Source organism: Dermacentor silvarum, chromosome 4, assembly GCF_013339745.2.
Source record: "Dermacentor silvarum isolate Dsil-2018 chromosome 4, BIME_Dsil_1.4, whole genome shotgun sequence".
Lineage (NCBI taxonomy): Eukaryota > Metazoa > Arthropoda > Arachnida > Ixodida > Ixodidae > Dermacentor > Dermacentor silvarum.
This window is the reverse complement of record NC_051157.2, coordinates 215484056-215501997: the sequence shown is the minus strand read 5'-3', so window position 1 is coordinate 215501997 and position 17942 is coordinate 215484056. Positions and strand designations below refer to the sequence as shown.

Sequence of the window (17942 nt, the reverse complement as noted above, 5' to 3'; positions counted from 1 at the left end):
TGTCGGTATATCAATGGAGGAGTGCCCCGTCTGGTGGGGTCACGTCATTGCGCGGGGCAGCTCGGAGCGTGAGTTCGTGAGCGCATTCATTGCCCGGATGTGAGGCACGGCCGGGCGTCCAGACGAGGCGGACGTCGTGTGTCGGGTGCCTGTGTGGAAGAGTAGTCTGCGTCGAGAACCTGTTGTGGGCTGTAGGCTACACCTGTGCCGTTAAGGTAAGCCCTGCATGCCTGCGGTGAGTCGGTGATGACATAGTACGTGCGGGATGGCAGCGAACATATTACTTACTTTCCATGTCTACGGCTACTGCTGTTCGGCAAAATATTCTTCCTTTATTGCTCCCGGTAAGGTTTCCTCGTTTTGTTCTTCTTAAGGCGGTGGCTCGACGGGAGCTCGAGACAGACATTCGGAATCAGAATGCTTACGTCTATACTTGTAGGTCAGGCTGATATTAAATTCCTAGAGTCTCAGGCTCCATCATGCAAGGTGGCCGGAAAGTCCGTCACGTTTTCCAGCCAACACAAGCTGGGGTGGTTGCTTCCGGCGTTGAATGGCCTACCGTATAAGTAAGGTCGAAATATTAACGTATCCCAGATGAGCATAATTGGCTTCAGCCTTTGATAGCAACCGGCGAGCGTAAGCTATGAATGACGCTTTCAAGTACATCGTTTCCCTGAACAATAACAGCACCGAGTCCTAAGCTACTTGCGTCAGTATCAAATTTCGGTATTGGGATCTTTGTCGAAGTGTGCGAGTACCGGTGATGATTGCAGGCGTCGCTTTAGTTCAATAAAAAATAAACAGAACAATAAATCAATAAAGCAAAACAATAAATCAATTTATAGACTGATGAAGTATTCTTCGGAAACTCTGCTGTCGGTAATTACACTGCAGTATGTCAATTATTGGAAGAGAAAATGAAGCTCAAAGTTAATTTTTTTTAATTAAGCGCGTGAACTCCAACGTCAGCACTTCAGTGTGACGTCACGACTTCTAAAGTAATTTTTCGTATTTGGGCCATGTTGGCTCAGTAAAAGTTCGCGAAACTTGCCACATTCAGTTTCGTGCTCCTTTAGAACACAATGTAGTCAATCTTTACCGCTAAAGAATTAACTGGGACCTAGACGACGCTGTCAAAGTTCATGACGTTACGGTGAGCTAGGGCGGGAACTTAATATTGGCGTCGCCACTTGCCTCTGTGTTTTTCGTTCCTTTCGTGCTTACCAAGCGGCTTCTCGCGGTTAGAGTGGTGTTTTCGGTAATGTGGAAGGGTCATCTACTGATACAGAAGAAATATTTTTTCCCTTTAGTGTCCCATTGAACTGCTTTCAGCTGCAGTGTTTCGCTGGCGCGCTGATTCGAGAAGAGCTTTAACAAAGTGCCTATAGTACGCACACATTCCAAGGAACCTGCGCACTGCCTTCTGGGGGGGGGGGGGGGAACTTTGTCATGGCAGCTGTCTTCTGCGCGTCGGTGTGGACTCCAGACTTGCTCATGACGTGGCCTAGAAACATGAGCTTTTCGTACATGTAGCAGCACTTTACGGGCTTCAGGATGAGTCCGAATAACCTGATGGCCTTTAGGATTGTTCCCAGCTGTCCCGGGTGATTGTCAATATTTTCAAAATGACGACGACGTCATCCATGTAAAGGAGACAGGTTTGCCATTTCAAGCAAGCCAATACCATGCCCATTGCGCACTAGAAAGTATGGGGCGACGAGCAAAGTCTGAATGGCATGACCTTCAATTCATATAGGCCATCCCGGCGTGGTAAAGCTGGTCTTCTCTCCAACCCACTTGTCGACTTCAAGGTTCCAGTAGCCAGTCATGAGGTCTATAAAAAAAATAGGGCAGGCAGTCTTGACTGGGAAATTGTAATGTGCGTAGCGTTCTTTGTAATGATTACTTATGAAGCCTATACTGTTCACTTGAAACCAAGACTACCGCATTTTAAGGGATAAGCTACTGCAAAGAATACGGCGCACACTATGATGATTTCCCCAGTAAACTCATTTTAAATGCGTAGGCATTTCTATGGTTACCCACCGAGAAAAATGTCTGAGAGTCGGTCCGTCCTTCACATAAGACTATCGCTTTCAAGATAGCTGTGGAAGAAAACGACGACGAACGCGCGAGCAGTGGCACGAGTGCGTCTCTATGACGCAATGCCTCTGTGACTTCTGGTATCTCTACTGAATCAAATACCTTCTCATAATCTATGATAGCGATATAGAGAGGTTGATTGTACTTCGCAGATTTCTTGATTACCTGATTGATGACACGAATATGATACATTGTAGAATATCCCTTCCTGAAGCCAGCCTGCCCTACTAAAAAATCCTATTTAAATTCAAACAGAGTTATCCAAGTCAACCAAGAGAACATGTTCTCTTGGTTGACTGAAGTCAAGCGTTGCCCTGATTCTGTTGGAAATAATCTTGGTGAATATTTTATACCATACTGAAAGCAAGCTAATAAGTCTTCAATTCTTTAACATCTACCTTCTTATGTATTAGTATAATGTTGGCGTTCATCCAGCTTTCTGGTACACTTGAAGTCGTGAAGCATTGCGTATAAAGGGCCGAAAGCTTTTCAAGCATGATATCTCCTCCATATTTGATTAAATCGACTATTATTCCATATTCTCCAGCAGCTCTTTCTCTGGTCATGTCTTGCAAGGCCCTTCTGATTTCATCGCTGGTTATAGAAGGATCCTATGTATCCTGTTTATCACTGCTTCGAATGGAAGTACCTCGGATGGTCTGTGAACTGTGCAGGTCAGTATAGCATTCTGACGCTGCTTTTACTATGTCATCGAAATTGCTGACGATATTACCCTGCATGCTTATCTTTCAGAGCATACATCTTGCCTTGTCACATGCCAAGCTTTCTTCTCAATTATTTCATGCTGCGTCCATATTTTACTGATTCCTGAATCTTTTCAACGTTATAACTTCGAATATCCTTTATTTCTTGTTGATGAGTTTTGACAGTTCATCGAATTCTATTTGATCTCTCGAGTTTGCCACTTTCATGTTTTGCCGTTTCTTTATTAGGTCCTTTGTTTCTTGGTAGAGCTTGCCTACTGGTTGCCTTGGTTCCCTACCTCCTACTTCCATCAATTGCTGCTTCTGATATTATTATTCAGATATTAAACACTAACGCAGCTTTAAGACCCTGCCAGCACAGTTTAAGAAAACGATTTTCTATCACCCAATTAGCTGCGGCCCTTCATAATTTCCGTACTACTTTAGATAACTAGAAACATTTATAGATATTAGAAACATTTTTTTCTTCATTTTGGTAAGGCATTTGACAATAAATTGCTTCTCAAGCTTAAGATAATTGGAGTTCTTCTAGCCCTCATTAACTAGATTGCAACCAATTTCAAACACCGTACACAATTTGTAGAAGTTAATGGCGCTTGTTCCTCACCTCCCCTTGTCTCCTCAGCTGTTCGTCAAGGAAATGTACTTGACCCCTTACTTTTCTAAGTGCTTGTGAACGATATAGTTCTGCTTTTGTTGCCAGTGTTGCTATTAGTCTGTTTGCGGATGACCGCTTGCTTTAGAAACCGATCCACTCCCCTTCTGATCAAGCCTTACTTAATACTGCACTAAACGATGTCATGAACTGGTGCGACAAATGGGGAATGGTGCTTGTCACAGAAAAAAACGGTATCCATGCGCATAACAAGAAAGAAAACGCCACTGAAGTTTGACTATTGTCTTAATAACTGACCTATTTCTGATGTTACATGTTACAAGTACTTAGGTGTTATGATTTATTCCCAGCTTAGTTGGACTGACCGAATTAATTATATCACGTCACCTGCAAAACGACACACAGGCCCCTTGAGTCATAAACTAAAAGGAACACCAAGCGGCGTTAAGAAATTGGCATATATATCTCTCAACAGGCTGAAACGCGAATATGCAGAAATGGGCTGGGATCCACATACCAAAAAAGACAATTCAGAACTTCAGACAATTCAGACAATTCAGGCAATTCAGATGGACTTTTCACATTCTTGGGAAAAAGTCCAGAGACGTGCAGTGCCGTTTCATTTACAACAAATTTTGAAGTACTGACTCTCCATCTGCGCTAATGGCAGCCAACCAAATTCAGCCCCTCCACATAAGGCGAAACATTTATTTCTCGAATTACCTTCTTCATTCACTTCTTTTTCTAAATCTTGAATCTCTCCAGACCCTTACGTCACGCACTCAATTACACGGAAAACCCGCCACAAACATAATTTCACCTTAGCCCCCGGGTACTTTGCTCGTAAAAACTAATATGGGCAACCAGCGCTAGAGTTTCGAGTGGACACACGGCGCCTCTTGCGGACATCGCGCGCATTGTTCAGTTATACAAACAGAAAAAAAAAATCCCTAGTGGCGGCATATGGTGGGCGAAGTGCAAAAGCCATGAAAAAAAAAAGAAATTTTGAAGGTCGTCGTTATTCCTGCGTGGTTAATTGCCACAACTAGAAAGACCGTTATATAGCCCTATCATTCTATTATTTTTCGTGATTCAGGCAGGCGCGATCGCACGCCGTTTAATATTGAACTATTTCTACAGCTTCTCCACCATAATATCCGTATACATCTGATTTTATTGAAAGCGAAAATGGCAGTGCTTCTAGTGCAAAAATTTATACATGTTCTTAGTACAAGAACGCATATATACAGCCGGCATTCTTTCGGAGGCGCTAATTAATAGTAATATTAGTGCCAGCCGGTGTGTAAATTCCCGCTGGGTTTCCAGCGGTGCATGATGCCTTGTGACAAAATGAGAAGGCAGAAAATGAAAATTCTAAGGATACACTCTCACAGCGAACATATATAGTAAAAACTTCGTGTTTAATGTAGAAACAGCGCATCGACGTGCACGCGCGACGCTGCTACCGGCTACACAAACATTGGTTATGTAGCTTCTATTCCAGGCAAAATGATTTCCGCTAGAGTAAAGCGACGCGTATATGTTGTTCATTTTATTTTTAAAGAAGCCATATTCATGATCAAACGTTTAAACGAGAGTTCCGATACAAGTCAAGTTCAGCTGCAGTACGGTGCACTGCGAACCGGCTCGGCCATGCTCATTCTCACATTGCATATTTCAGCATCTTTTTTTGCGTGTCAAATTATTGCGAGGAGAGGGCAACAACGGTAACAAAACATTGCTGCTTGGGAGCGTCGGTGGTTTGTTCTGAAGCGCCGTCAGCCAGGGGTTTATCAAGAATTTCGACTTAGGGGGGGGGGGGGGGGATACGAAGTATTGCTTACCTTTTTTTCAGCGAAAGGAGAGGGGGGGGGGTAAGAGGTTCAAGAGGCTAGCGCTCTTTTTACCACGTTGTTTTCTTTAATTATGGCTGAACGCTTTTTTTTTCAACAAGTGGTGACAGACAATCTGCTCATTAGCAGAAGTGCACTAATTAACCCTTTAAGCAAGCATATTAAGCCACATCCTACAAGGGAGTAGAGATGGGCAAAACGGCTCACTTCAGTGAGCGGCTCGGAACGGCTCAGCTCACTGAAATGAACCGGTTCATTTGAACGGCTCACCGGTTCACTGAAACGTGTAACCTGTGTTATGCATATTCTATAGTTATGTGGCTTTGAAAAAAAATGATATATGCATAATTTAATAAACGTGTTATTGGTATTTTCGCTATGTTTAGAGAATATTTCTACATATATTAAAAGCGTGAATTTTTAGTTGTAATAAAGCTTTCTTTTCTGATATTTGGGATAAAATGCTTATGATACTGTGACAGGCAGAACGCGACGTACTTTTTTCAGAAAATAAAATGTGTAACTTCATCGTCATTACAGAAGCTTGTCCGTTTTTGTGGTACTTTAAAATCAACTTTTGTCAAACTAAGAACACAAAATGATTGTACATTATGTTTCAACTTTATTCATTTATTCACATACGTACGTTCACTATAATATGAGTAAGCTGTAATGCCATGCAAAATGAATGTAGACATCATTTCTTGCAGTACAATACAAAAATCATGCGAAAGATCCACAAAAGTGCCGCACGTACCTTTCGTTTTTTTTTTTTTTTCTCTTGAGTGCACGCGCGATACTGGCGATCATGCCACATACACAAGGACAAAAAAAAAAAAGAAAAAAAAGAAATGAATTTCTCTTACAACACAACAGATCATTGGCCTCGTTTTATTGACGTGCTAATGATACACGCTCAGAAAATGCACTGAAGTGGATGTCATGGGCGACATTTTCATGACTACACTAATTAGCACAAATGAAGAACTGTACGTTCACCTCTTGTCGTTAAAGGGCCCCTAATCCACCCAGAGGTCGAAATTTAGTTGTGGTGTTGCAGTTGTGCACGAGTCTACAACGAACACGTAGCCGCGAGAATGTTTCGAAATGGTGCGGTAATAGCGGAGTTACACGCGTTTGATGATCGAAAAACGGCCCTCGCTTCATTTCGCTCTTTCCTTCGCTACTCTCCTCATCGGCTGGTCTCCCCTCCTCGCCGAGTGCTTCTCGAAAGGTCACGTGACATACGTCATCGCCAACGCGCTTCTCAAAACACTGCATACTTCCGGTCACGTCCACGCTAGCGGCACATATACCGACGGCGAACCGTCCGCCAGTGCCGTAGAACGTCTGCCTCGCGAGAGGTGTCCAAAGTAGACGGCAGTTCGGCCGGCGCCCTGCCCGCTGCACCATCAATGGCCCAATCGACGACCGCGAACCTGCGCGCCTCCGCCACCGGCAACGAAAACATAAGCTGCAGCCGGGACAAGGTAAATACATCTGGTAGCGAAGCTTCCATAGAAGCCCATACGTTCAAAACATGGTTGCTCATCGGCGGTTCAAGGAACTTAGCGCCATCTGTGTGAGGAGGGAACACTTCCGGCGGAAGAAAAAATAATTTGGCGTCATATTTGTAAAAAATAGAAGTGACGTCATTTTGTTCTCATAGGCGCGAAATTTGTTTTCGGAGGCCTGCGATTAGAGCTGTATATTCAAATGCCCCGCCATTCGACTTCAGTTCCGAGTTTTCAGCGTGAAAAGCGATGCCTTAAAAGATCAGCCGTACGGGTGTCGAAATCGCATCGCTGCACAGAACATACTTTCTTCGGAGGCCGACGAACGCTTTGGGCGATTGCGTAGAGTGCTCGTCCTTTCGTCGGACGCCAAGCCCGTCGGCCAGCGTTGTTGCACGAAAACAACTAAAGTAAACAAGTATCTAACGGTCGCAACTCACTACTTGTGACTGCACAGGTTAAGAAACAATAAAACTACCCGCGTCATCTAATTCAGACAAACGTCGACATGCAAAACAGCGCAACATGTGAGGGGGGCGTATTCTAACAGAGCCGCTATTCTGGACATTCCGCCATTTACTTCGAAGCGTGACGTACGCGCGACGCTTACAAAATGGCGCCGATAACCCTGATTTGCTTTCGTAACGTGAAGCAAATTTGACGTTTCACCTAAGAAACTGTAATGTAGGCATTGAACCTAGCGTGGTTGATAAAGCAAAACAGTTTCCTCCCTAGTAAAAATAAAGCAGCTAGCTCAAAGCGTACGATTATTCCATCAAAATCGTTTCTTGCTTCCGTCGTCTGCATGCGCCCAAGCTGTCGTCTGCTTCATTAGCTAGGATGCGTGTCCTCGGGGAATGGAATGAGTCATCGTATATTGGCGCCAACGCGCTTGCTTTCTACCTTGAGACAACATACGCGACGTACCAGTGATGATCAGCGCACGCTCTAGGCCGCGTTATCGCTATCTCGTGAAACGCAAGTGACTCAGCCGGACTCGTCTGGCCGAGAAGCGGCCGGATATCATCGATAGCGTTGCGCGCGCCACAAACATCCGCTTGCGCGACGCAAGCGCCGGTACTGCCATCTCTTGTTCATTTCGCTGCTTACTCGCACCGCGAGAGGTAACTTCAAGACGCTGCCTTGCGTACATTTATTTTTATAAATTAAAAAGTCGTCGTTGGCATAGCCTTTGATGACGCGAAAAGACATTAATATTAATTACAATACAAACGCAGTAGCGAAAAGTGCAAAAAGTCGCAAGATTGCTAGTCTCAACCAAGATTATTTCAAATAAACGTGTTTTTAATGCAAATGATGGTTCAAAACACAAATGCCAACACCACCCGAGAATGATGCAAATGCTATGAGCACGCGTTGTGAACAAAAGATTTTCATGGCCCAAAATGACAGGGAAAATGCGGCGATACGCATGCCTCTCGACTGCCATTGCATATAGCCGCTCATTACCATAATTCGCGCGGCTCGTCGCACCACAAATTATGGCGGAAAATCGGCGCAATGGCGGTCCAGCGCAACGTCATGCAACGTCAAATTGACGCTTACCAAACGGCCCTTCCTGTGACGCTCTTCACGGGATATTCTTTCAGCCAATCAACAACTGACCTGCCGGCTAGCTTGGAACGCCACCACATATTCGCGAAATTGCAGATGCATTGCACAGGCTTCTGCACGCTACCGTCCACTTTCTTTTTAAAGCGCTAAAGTCGCAAGATAGGTGCCAAGGACCACAAAAGACTATTAGTCGATAAAATTTGCAGCTCCACGTCACGTTTCGTCATTCTGACGAAAACGCAAAACTGCATTTTGCAAAACTTCCGTTTCCCGGCACAAATTTCCATGCGTGTCCAGAGTAGAGCCCCAGGTGAACTTTACGAGCGCGCCTTTCCACGCACTCTAAGAGTTGCATGGCATTGCAAGTGATTGCGGCGTCAACGCCCGCCGCTGTCGATGGGCGCTCTCACGGTCGGTCCTGAAAAAAGTTATGTATTGATAATCATCAAGTAAAATACAGTTGCATCTTTTCTCGCCACGCGTATATAAAATGAATTTGGAATTTTATTTTCGTTGAATGAATCTAACGGCGTCTCGCTTTAATTTAAAAACGCTTTTCTCTTTCCCAGTGTTTATTCCCTCCAAACATAGTCGCGCTTCAATCGCTGCTCCCATAACCACCCTTGCTGATGTCGATGACAATTCTGAACTGCTTTTCGCCCGAAGCTTCGCGTCCTATGTGGATCGACCTTGGCCCGGAGACAACGGGCTCGGCTGTGCTCGCATCGCAGCCGACGGCTCCGCTAATATCAGCGTATTTTTCTTCTTTGTGTACAAGTATTGCGAAGAGCGATAACAACGATAAGAAATTATTGCGGCTTGTGAGCGTCGCTATTTCATTTCAAAGCGCCGTCCGTTTTATCTTTGAAGGGAACCAGAAAAGGTCTAGCGACGATGTCGGCGCCGTCGAGCGATCAGCGGCAGTGAATCTGCAGCACAAATGAGTCCCGGCCTCAGCCTCTCTGCGTACGGCAAGGAAATCTCGCTGTTCGCGAGCAAGAACCGCTGTCGAACGGCGGCCCGCGAATGGCAAACGGCGTGCGATGATTTACCGTGCCGGTAACGTGGACTCAGCGCTTCTCGGCTACCCGCTGTTGCTGCGGTGCCGGCCCGTGTTATGCGAAGCGTACCGCTATAGACCCTGTGTTGCGCGCACGTCTGGAAAGGCCAACACTGTCGCACTCTGTTCGCGCAGCTAATCAGACCGCTAAGCACGACTATGTTGGAACGCTAACGATTTGGCACTTGCGTTTCGGGCTGTAATTACCGATTCGCAAGGGCGCACAAACGATCGACACGATGAGGAAGAGCAGAAAGTGCGCGTACCTGCTAGCAGACTAACCGGAAGTCGTGGGTTCTTGTTCAACCAATGGACATCGTTTCCGCAGTTGAAATCACCAGATTCCCCGTGCGGACATCGTGACGACCAAAGAGGTTTAAAAAAAAATGCTTTTTTAAACCTCCTTGGTGACGACCACTGGGGATACCGGAAAAACGAGGGGAGGAAAACGGCATTGTTTTTTTTTTTTTTTGCGCTCCTGCAGCGCGTAGCGCTGCAGCGTTTGGCATCGTTGATCGTGACGGCATTCTGAACTCGATGCGCGCTTACTTGAAATGTTCAAAAAATATCTGAGGTGGTTTAGGGGCCCTTCAAATTACACGGAAGACCATCTTCGAAGTATTATTGGACCAGCGCACGATGTGCGATCGGTGAGTCGTGAGACATCGTTCGAACAGCAGCAGGCAACGAACGGTACCATCCTTTGCCAATTAAGACTTCTTTACTTCTCCCCTCGGTGGCATCGGGTGCCACACCATAAGACGCACAAAAAACCAAGGGGACTGCTGCGCACACCGCACACTACGAGCGAGTACCAGTAGCGCGAGTCGGCCCACACTGGCCACCATTCGTCGGTTAGAAATCGAAAAACATCGAAACCCAGCAGAAGACCCAGCTCTGACGGAACGGTTTGGCACGGCTCATTCAAGGAGAGAGAAACGACTTCCTCACTCCGAAAGAACCGCCGCTCACTTACTGAACCACGGCGCCCTCGGTCTTCAAAAGAGCGGCCCGCTCCTGAGCGCTCAGGAGCGAGCCGGATCTTTTTTGAAGAGCGAGGGCGCCGAGGCGGAAAAGAGCGGCTCGCTCCTGAGCGCTCAGGAGCCAGCCGGATCTTTTGAAGAGCGAGGGAGCCGTGGCAAAAAGAGCGGCTGGCTCCTGAGCGCTCAGGAGCGAGCCGGATCTTTTGAGCCGCTCTTTTGAAGAGCGAGGGAGCGGTGGTTCAGTAAGTGAGCGGCGGTTCTTTCGTTCTTCAGCCGAAGGCGAGTGGCTGAAGGCGACTCTTGCGAGGAAGGGCGGGAGGGCAGTTGCCTTTTCGTACCGCTAATAGATGGCGCGGAAGTCGCACCCAGCAGGAGACCCGGCTCTGACGGAACGCATCGGCACGGCTCTCTGAACGCGAGAGAACCGGCTCCCTTTCTCCAAAAGAACCGCCGCTCATTTTTACTGAACGACCGCTCACTCGCTCTTTAAAAAGAGCCGCTCACAAGATCCGGCTCGCTCCTGAGCGACCCATCTCTACAAGGGAGTTCGTCCTTGTTGGTGCATGTAGAGCTCATGCTGTTGCGCAAGCATTACTACAACGAAGGTGGAGCCAGGCAGGCACGAACGAGAGCTGTACAGAAGGCCGAAATGTGTGCCTACGTTTTCGGGATCATAAATTCAGTACTTTATTTAAACACCCATGGCATTCTGTCACCAGGTTTGAAAATACAAGAGCATAAGGGACATCATTTAGAATTTCCATTTGATTGCAGGAAGTTGGGGCGGCCGAAAAAGAGCGTCAGTCGCGAAGAAGCACGGCGCGAAAGCCGCTGCGCGGCTACTCGAGAGCGCGCAAGACGACTTCGGTCTGATCCCGAGTATCGCGCCGGCGAAACGTCAGGGATTCGCAGAAGATCCGGAGTTAGGAGCCCGCGAAACCGATCACAATCGCGCTTGGTGCATGGAACTTTCACATTATTTGCTGTGACTTGTATGAGGTCTCCCAGGCGGTGGCGACATCTACGTCTCTCGACGCCTGTATATTCGTGCATGATTCCTGAACATGCTGGCTGGCAGTGACGTTAGGGAGCAAAAGCGTTTGAGCGTCCAGATATTTTAATGACCGAGTGTTCCTTGCTCCTTGGCCGGGCTGTCGATGATTCCGAAGTGATCTTGCGCAAAACGTGGCCGAGTCTCCAAGCACAACGTCGCAAAAACTCGGCCGAACCGAGATAAAGCTAGGTGGGGTCGCCAGTTTCGCTGTTTGTTTCGCACCACTAGTGTGAAGCTGCCCCCATTTTACAGCGTAAGCTGTTATGGGCTCATTCCAATAGCCGTTTCGGGCCGCGATGATGCCGCCGCCGCCGTCCGCCGCGTAACCGCTATCGCCGGAAACGCGAAAAAAGTACCCGATTCCCGCCGGGATCGAACCCGCGCCCGCTGCGTGGGAGCCGGATACTCTACCACTGAGCAATTGATAGCAAGCACTTGCTATCTGGCTGCAGAAAATGCCCATATATAAGGCAAGCACGCAGGAGGAGACGACTCGAGCCTCCGCCAGTATGGTGGCGCCATCTAGGTAAGATGCCTGCAAACGCAGCGTCCACAGGCGCAGACGACGATATGCGATTCAGATGAGGCGCGCAATCGACGCGCTCCTGAGCTGCCGAGCCTCCACCAGTATGGTGGCGCAATCTAGTTAAAGTGCTTGCAAAGGCGGCGCGCCCGACATGTAAGTTGCAGTTCTAAGGCTTGATCGGGCTCAGCAGACTGCTGTGCAGAGAGCATTACAAGCCGCAGCTCGCCGTCTACGCCAGGCGGACAGTTCAGATCGTTCTCGTCAAAACGAGGCGAACAGACTGCCGCTAAGACCCTGTTGTGCGTGGTGCCCAAATTGGAGCTACTCTTGAGCCGCTCCATCAGCTTACGCTGTGACTCTGCTGCATGTGCCGCGCAGTCCTGCGACTTTTCTTTATCGGTGTTTATTTACTTCTTAGATGTAACACAGTTTTCTCGTGTGTGAAGCCCTCACATGCACAGATATAGGAAAACTTGGAATATGTTAAAACAAATTGATAAGAGCATAGTTGCTAATACTGCTTCTGCTCACCCTGCTCGGCAGTTTCTTCAACAGTTGGCCTGATTCGTGAGGGCCGCCTTTACAATGTTACGTGGTACGAAATAGTATGTAAGAAAACACTCGTTATTTACTTGAAGAAAAACAGCGCAAAATACACGAGGACGAAAAAAAGACAGGTACAACAGACGGGCGCCTGTCCGTTGAACATGTCTTCGTTTCGTCATCTTCTCTTTAGCGCTGTTTTTAAATGCGAAGCATTTCTTGGCGAACAATTGCCACTTTGACTGTATGTATCTATATATATCGCCGCCTACGACTTTGTGCTCTCATGGTCATTTCGTTAACTTGGTAAGTACCAAAATTGACATACTATGACAAGAGTATATGACGAGCATAAATGATATGTCATGACATGAATATCAGGACATGCGTGTCATGTAGGTCATGACAATAACCCAGCGAAAAAGTTTAACACTCAAAAACCACTCAAATGGGTTCGGACATGGGTAATAAGTGAAGGAAACACTACAGGATGCTGGTAGAAGTAATAGTCATGAGCATGACTCAGCAAAAATGACAATGACTCAGCGAAAATAGATTAACACTTAAAAACCACTGGAATGGGTTCGGACGTGGGCACTAAGTGAAGGGAGCACTAAAGGATGATGGTAGAAATCATCGTCATGAGCATGACTCAGCAAAATGGCAGTGACTCAGCGAAAAACGTATAGCACTCAAAAACCACTGAAATGGGTTCGGGCTTGGGTACTAAGTGAAGGAAACACTACAGGATGCTGGTAGAAGTAATAGCCATGAGCATGACTCAGAAAAAATGACAATGACTCAACGACAAAAGTATAGCAATCAAAAAACACTGAAATGTGTTCGGACGTGGGTACTAAGGGAAGCAAACACTAAAGGATACTGGTAGAAGTCATAGTCATGAGCATGACTCAGCAAAATGACATGGCTCAGCGAAAAAGATTAACACTCAAAAACCACTGGAATGGGTTCGGACGTAGGTACTAAGTGAAGGAAACACTAAACGTTGATGGTCGAAGTCATAGTCATGAGCATGATTAACGTTTTGGCCTTAAGGTCTCTTAGGTGTAGCTAAAAGAACTCCTGAGGACTCATGACATGAATGTCATGAGATGCGTGTCATGTGATTCATCTCTTTCAGGTCATTCAGAATGTCATTCAGGTCTCTTAGGTGTAGCTAAAAGAACTCCTGAGGACTCTTGACATGAATGTCATGACATGCGTGTCATGTAGGTCATGAAATAGCCGCCTACGTCTTCGTGCTCTCATGGTCATTTCGTTAACTTGGTAGGCTATCACCCTCTGCTTCGCATAACATCGATTCCCACAGGGCGTGGGATCTGCCGGTATTTTATTCAAGTATTTAAACATACGCAAATGTAATGTATCTGGACAGAACCAAGCTAATTTGTTTGCCGTCACTTGGAGATACTCAGATAACTTTTTGCGTTGCGCCTAATTACCTAATTAGTCTTAATATTTAATCAACTTCTCAAATATTACAATTACATGAAAAGTGTAAATGATAAAATTGTAGAGCAACATGAAAAACTCCCGATGCAGTATTCCGTACGTTGCTGAATACGTGCTACATAAAAGTGTGTTTCCGAGCGTGAAAAAGCCAGCAAATTCACGCAAAATGCTCGAGCGGCCAGTCACGCGTCAATAATGCGTGAATTCGCGGGCTTGTTTCACGCTCGGAAAAACACTTTTATGTAGCACGTATTGAGCAACAGAAAGCTGTATCGGGAGTTTTTCATGTTGCTCTACAATTCTATCATTGACACTTTTCATCTAATTATAATATTTGAGAAGTTGATTAAGACAAATTCTGTAATTAGTCGGAAGGGAATAAATAATATGAGTACCTACAAGCGATGGCGAACAAAATTACCTTGGTTCTGTCTAGCTACGTGGCCATTGCATATTTTAAAACTTTGGTGCATGATAGTTTGCACCCCCTATCTGTATATTTAGAACACCAAGCATTTCGAATAATGGGAAGTGTCTCCCAACAGCACTAAATACAGAGAAGGTAGATTATGCTTCATGATCCGTAACTTACTATATAATCTGTATGAATAAAATCCCGAGCATCTTACACCGAACTAACATAGACAATGCATTTTATATTATATTATAATAGATATACATACAGCACTGATTTTATACCGTGTTCCATTTTTTGTGCGTGCACTGTTTCTGTCAAGGTGAATTAGTTAAGTTTGTTGTTATGTCTACCATGAACCGAGTCAAGTGAATTATCAGATGTAAATTTTCTGTTTGTTCTTGTGTTCAATGAGATTATTTCTCTGGTATCTGTCAATGTGAGTGGATTGTATGTAGTTTGCCAAGTGTGGTATCATTCGATAATCCTAATAGTGATCCCTGTCCAAGTTACAACGCGGGAGAGCTCCGTCAATCTCCCTAAAAGCACCGTTTTCTCTCATTCCATAGGCAGTAGTGCATTGTACATGAAACATTAAACTTCTTTAAGTTCTCGAGAATCTGGTCGTGTCAGCGCTGCTGTCCTCGCACAAAATGACTTGATGTGCGCTGGAGTCGCAGATGTCTAAATTTTTGTGTGACGACCGTAACATATGCGTCTGCCAAATGCTGCATTTCTCAGACATATGGGCAGTGGTTCACGAAACGCGATGCTCTTTCTCGTTTTTTTTTTTCAGGATGGCAATTTTTTCCACTTGGTTCACTCGAATGCTTATGGAGGCAGGAATGGGTAAGCATGTTTATGAAAGAAATTGTCATGAAAAGTACCACGTGTTGTCCCCCTTTGGTGTTTGTTGTTTATTGTCTACTCTTTGTTACTGACCCAGCCCACTGTCCGAAGCTGTAGCTCCGGTTGCGAGTGGTGTTTGGTTCTTTGTTTAGTGTCCCTGTAAGTTTTTGCTCAGCTTACCACCATCAGCGAGTTGTTGTTGATATTATACTGCTTACCTCAGCTACTGTTTTGTTGTCACTCACAAACTTCGCTGTGCACCTCAGATGTAAGCTGACTAGGTAGATTCAACGCTACCGTTTTAACGTGATAGCGTTAACGGCCCCGTGCCGCAGAAAATCCGGCGCCGGCGTGTGATGTCGGCGGCGGAGAAAATCATCCCCAACCACCCCGACCGCTCAGTCCCTCGACGTGGTGCAAGGTTTTGGTGAACAAAAATTGAAGTTCTCACAGTGAAATCCGTCAGAAAAAAATGGTAAAGTACGACTTTACCATTGGGCGTCAGATTTGCCATCGGATTGTTTACCTTTCGGCATCGGATTGTAATTTGAATGCACGAGAAAACATAATTCTGCTAAGAGGAAACTCAAACACAAACACTTTTTCCAGCCTTTCTACCAGACCTACAGCCGCGCGCTAGGGGACTTGCGAAAATAATATCCAGATGGCACTCGCATCCTCGGCAGGTCAAGTTGGGACTTTGCCTGCTAAAGCGCTTTGGACACGGACGCGCGTCGGGGCAATGGCAAACAATTAATATAATAATAAAAAATGTGCTAGGGCCTTCACATATAAGACGTACCACTAATATTGCCCCTTGAAAAACGTCTTCCCAGCAATGCATTTCTGTTTAAATGTGAAGCCGACGTTAAGGGGATCACTGTAAGCTTGGTCTTTGAAAGCTGGCTCTCCCACGTTCTGTGTTGCTGTGAAACCTACTCAAAGAAAAGTGCGATGCGAACGGGTCCCGATAACGCTCTCGCATTCCACTCTTAAAGGCGAAGCTTAAGCGTCCTCCAATTTTTTCCTCTAGCTGATGGTAAGCGCTTGCGTGGCTCAGTGGTAGAGTATCTGATTCGCGCGCAGCGGTGACCCCGGGCCTGCAGCAGGCCCGGGGTCACCGGACACCGTTGGTGGAGGCGGACACCATCGCTAACCGAAACGGCTATTGGAATGAGCCCATAACAGCTTACGCTGTAAAAAAAGTTTTAGAGCGCTGCTCTTAATGTCCTGCGGCGAACGTCGGCGGCGGCTTAACAAAGCAAACGAGCACAACAGCGAAAGATAAACCAGAGAACGCGGAGTGGCAGTAGGAACACGCGAGCCGCGAACAGCGGAGAACAGAACGGCGCGCGCGAAACTAGCTTCATGCGGACACGGCCGACCGCTTGATGCGTACTCGTTCTGGTTGGTCTCAGCCGGACCGCTCGTTTCGTACTATATCGTCTGCTCACGTGAGCTCTCGCTCGGGCTTGTTTGGTTTGCTTGGTTTGGTCTCGTTCGCGCTTGTTTCGTTTGTCATGGTTTGCGAGTTTTTTTTTTTTGTAATCTGATTGTATGCGCGACGCGAATTCTGTAGTACTTTCTTGAAGCCAAGCGGCACCAGCGATTCCAGTGGAACCTTCGACGAGTCAAGTATAAAAGCCGACGCACTTGACCCGCAGATCAGATTTTCGACGATTGCCGACTCTGCTGGAAGTCTTTCTCAAGTTCTTTGCCGCACTACGCGAAAATATCGCGAAATGAAAACACGCACCGAGCTGCGCTCAAGTTTCGCGTGAGGGAGTACAGTAAGAGTCGGGGAAATTTTTTTTTCTTTTTTTTCTTTTTTTTTTTACTCCTTGCACCAATAGGCGTACAGGTGCAGCGGAAAAAAATATTAGCACTAGGGACCGATCACCCTTTCAGATAAATTGCGGCACGCGACGCTGTTGTTCGCTAGCACGCCGAGAACGAAACCCCTCTTTGACACATGAATCATATGGCACTTTAGATACTAGTGTGCACGAGAAAAATAGCGCCGCGTACCGCAATCTCCCTGCTCCGACCATCGCGTACTTGTGCTAATCTTTTTCCGCTGCAGCTGTACATCTTTTCACCGGGCATGGCTGGGTCTGCCTGTTAGCGCAATCGTGACCTGTCGTCCACCAAGAGAGCTATACTTTCCGTTCCGCCTTTACTTCCACGAAAGTGCCTGCTCTGCTTTTTCTCTTCGGCGCCCTAAGGCGTCAAGCGCCTTCCGGTGACACTTTCTCTAACTGGTTCACTAACTTCATGGTTCTCGTATCAGACGCGTTCCGAATCCTCATGTGTGATGATGATGATGAAATAAACTTTAATTTTCCAGACGGTGTTCCCGAGCGTTTGAGCTGTGGATCACTCTAGGTGGGAGGGTTCCTCATTCAAGGAATCTTCTGGCCGCGATAGCATCCCGGGCTCTGGCGACAAGACGTCGTTGTTCGTCCAGGGTCGGGGTGGAGATCTTGGCCTCCCACGTCTCGGCGAAGAGGTTCACGTCTTCGGACGTTGTATGTTTGGTAACGGCGTCTTCGGGGCGCCACGGGCACTCGAGTAGCAAATGAGCCAGAGTGTCTGGCACGGCGCAGATCGGGCAGTTGTAGGTGTGTAGTGTCCGGTGGATGCGATGCATGAA

General features: G+C 46.5%; 1 protein-coding gene across 5 annotated transcripts in view; it reads left to right on the top strand.

Annotated features, from left to right (window-relative positions):
- The window catches only part of LOC119449227 (putative phosphoenolpyruvate synthase), a 614437-nt gene that overhangs the window by 129014 nt on the left and 467481 nt on the right, over positions 1-17942 (top strand). For all 5 annotated transcript variants that reach the window (XR_007466614.1, XR_007466613.1, XR_007466615.1 and 2 more), the window contains exon 8: positions 15237-15289. Coding sequence is in view for 2 of the 5 variants with exons in the window: in XM_049666356.1 (XP_049522313.1) it covers positions 15237-15289 (53 nt within the window). In the remaining 3 variants the exon portion in view is untranslated. The remainder of the gene's footprint in view (positions 1-15236; positions 15290-17942) is intronic.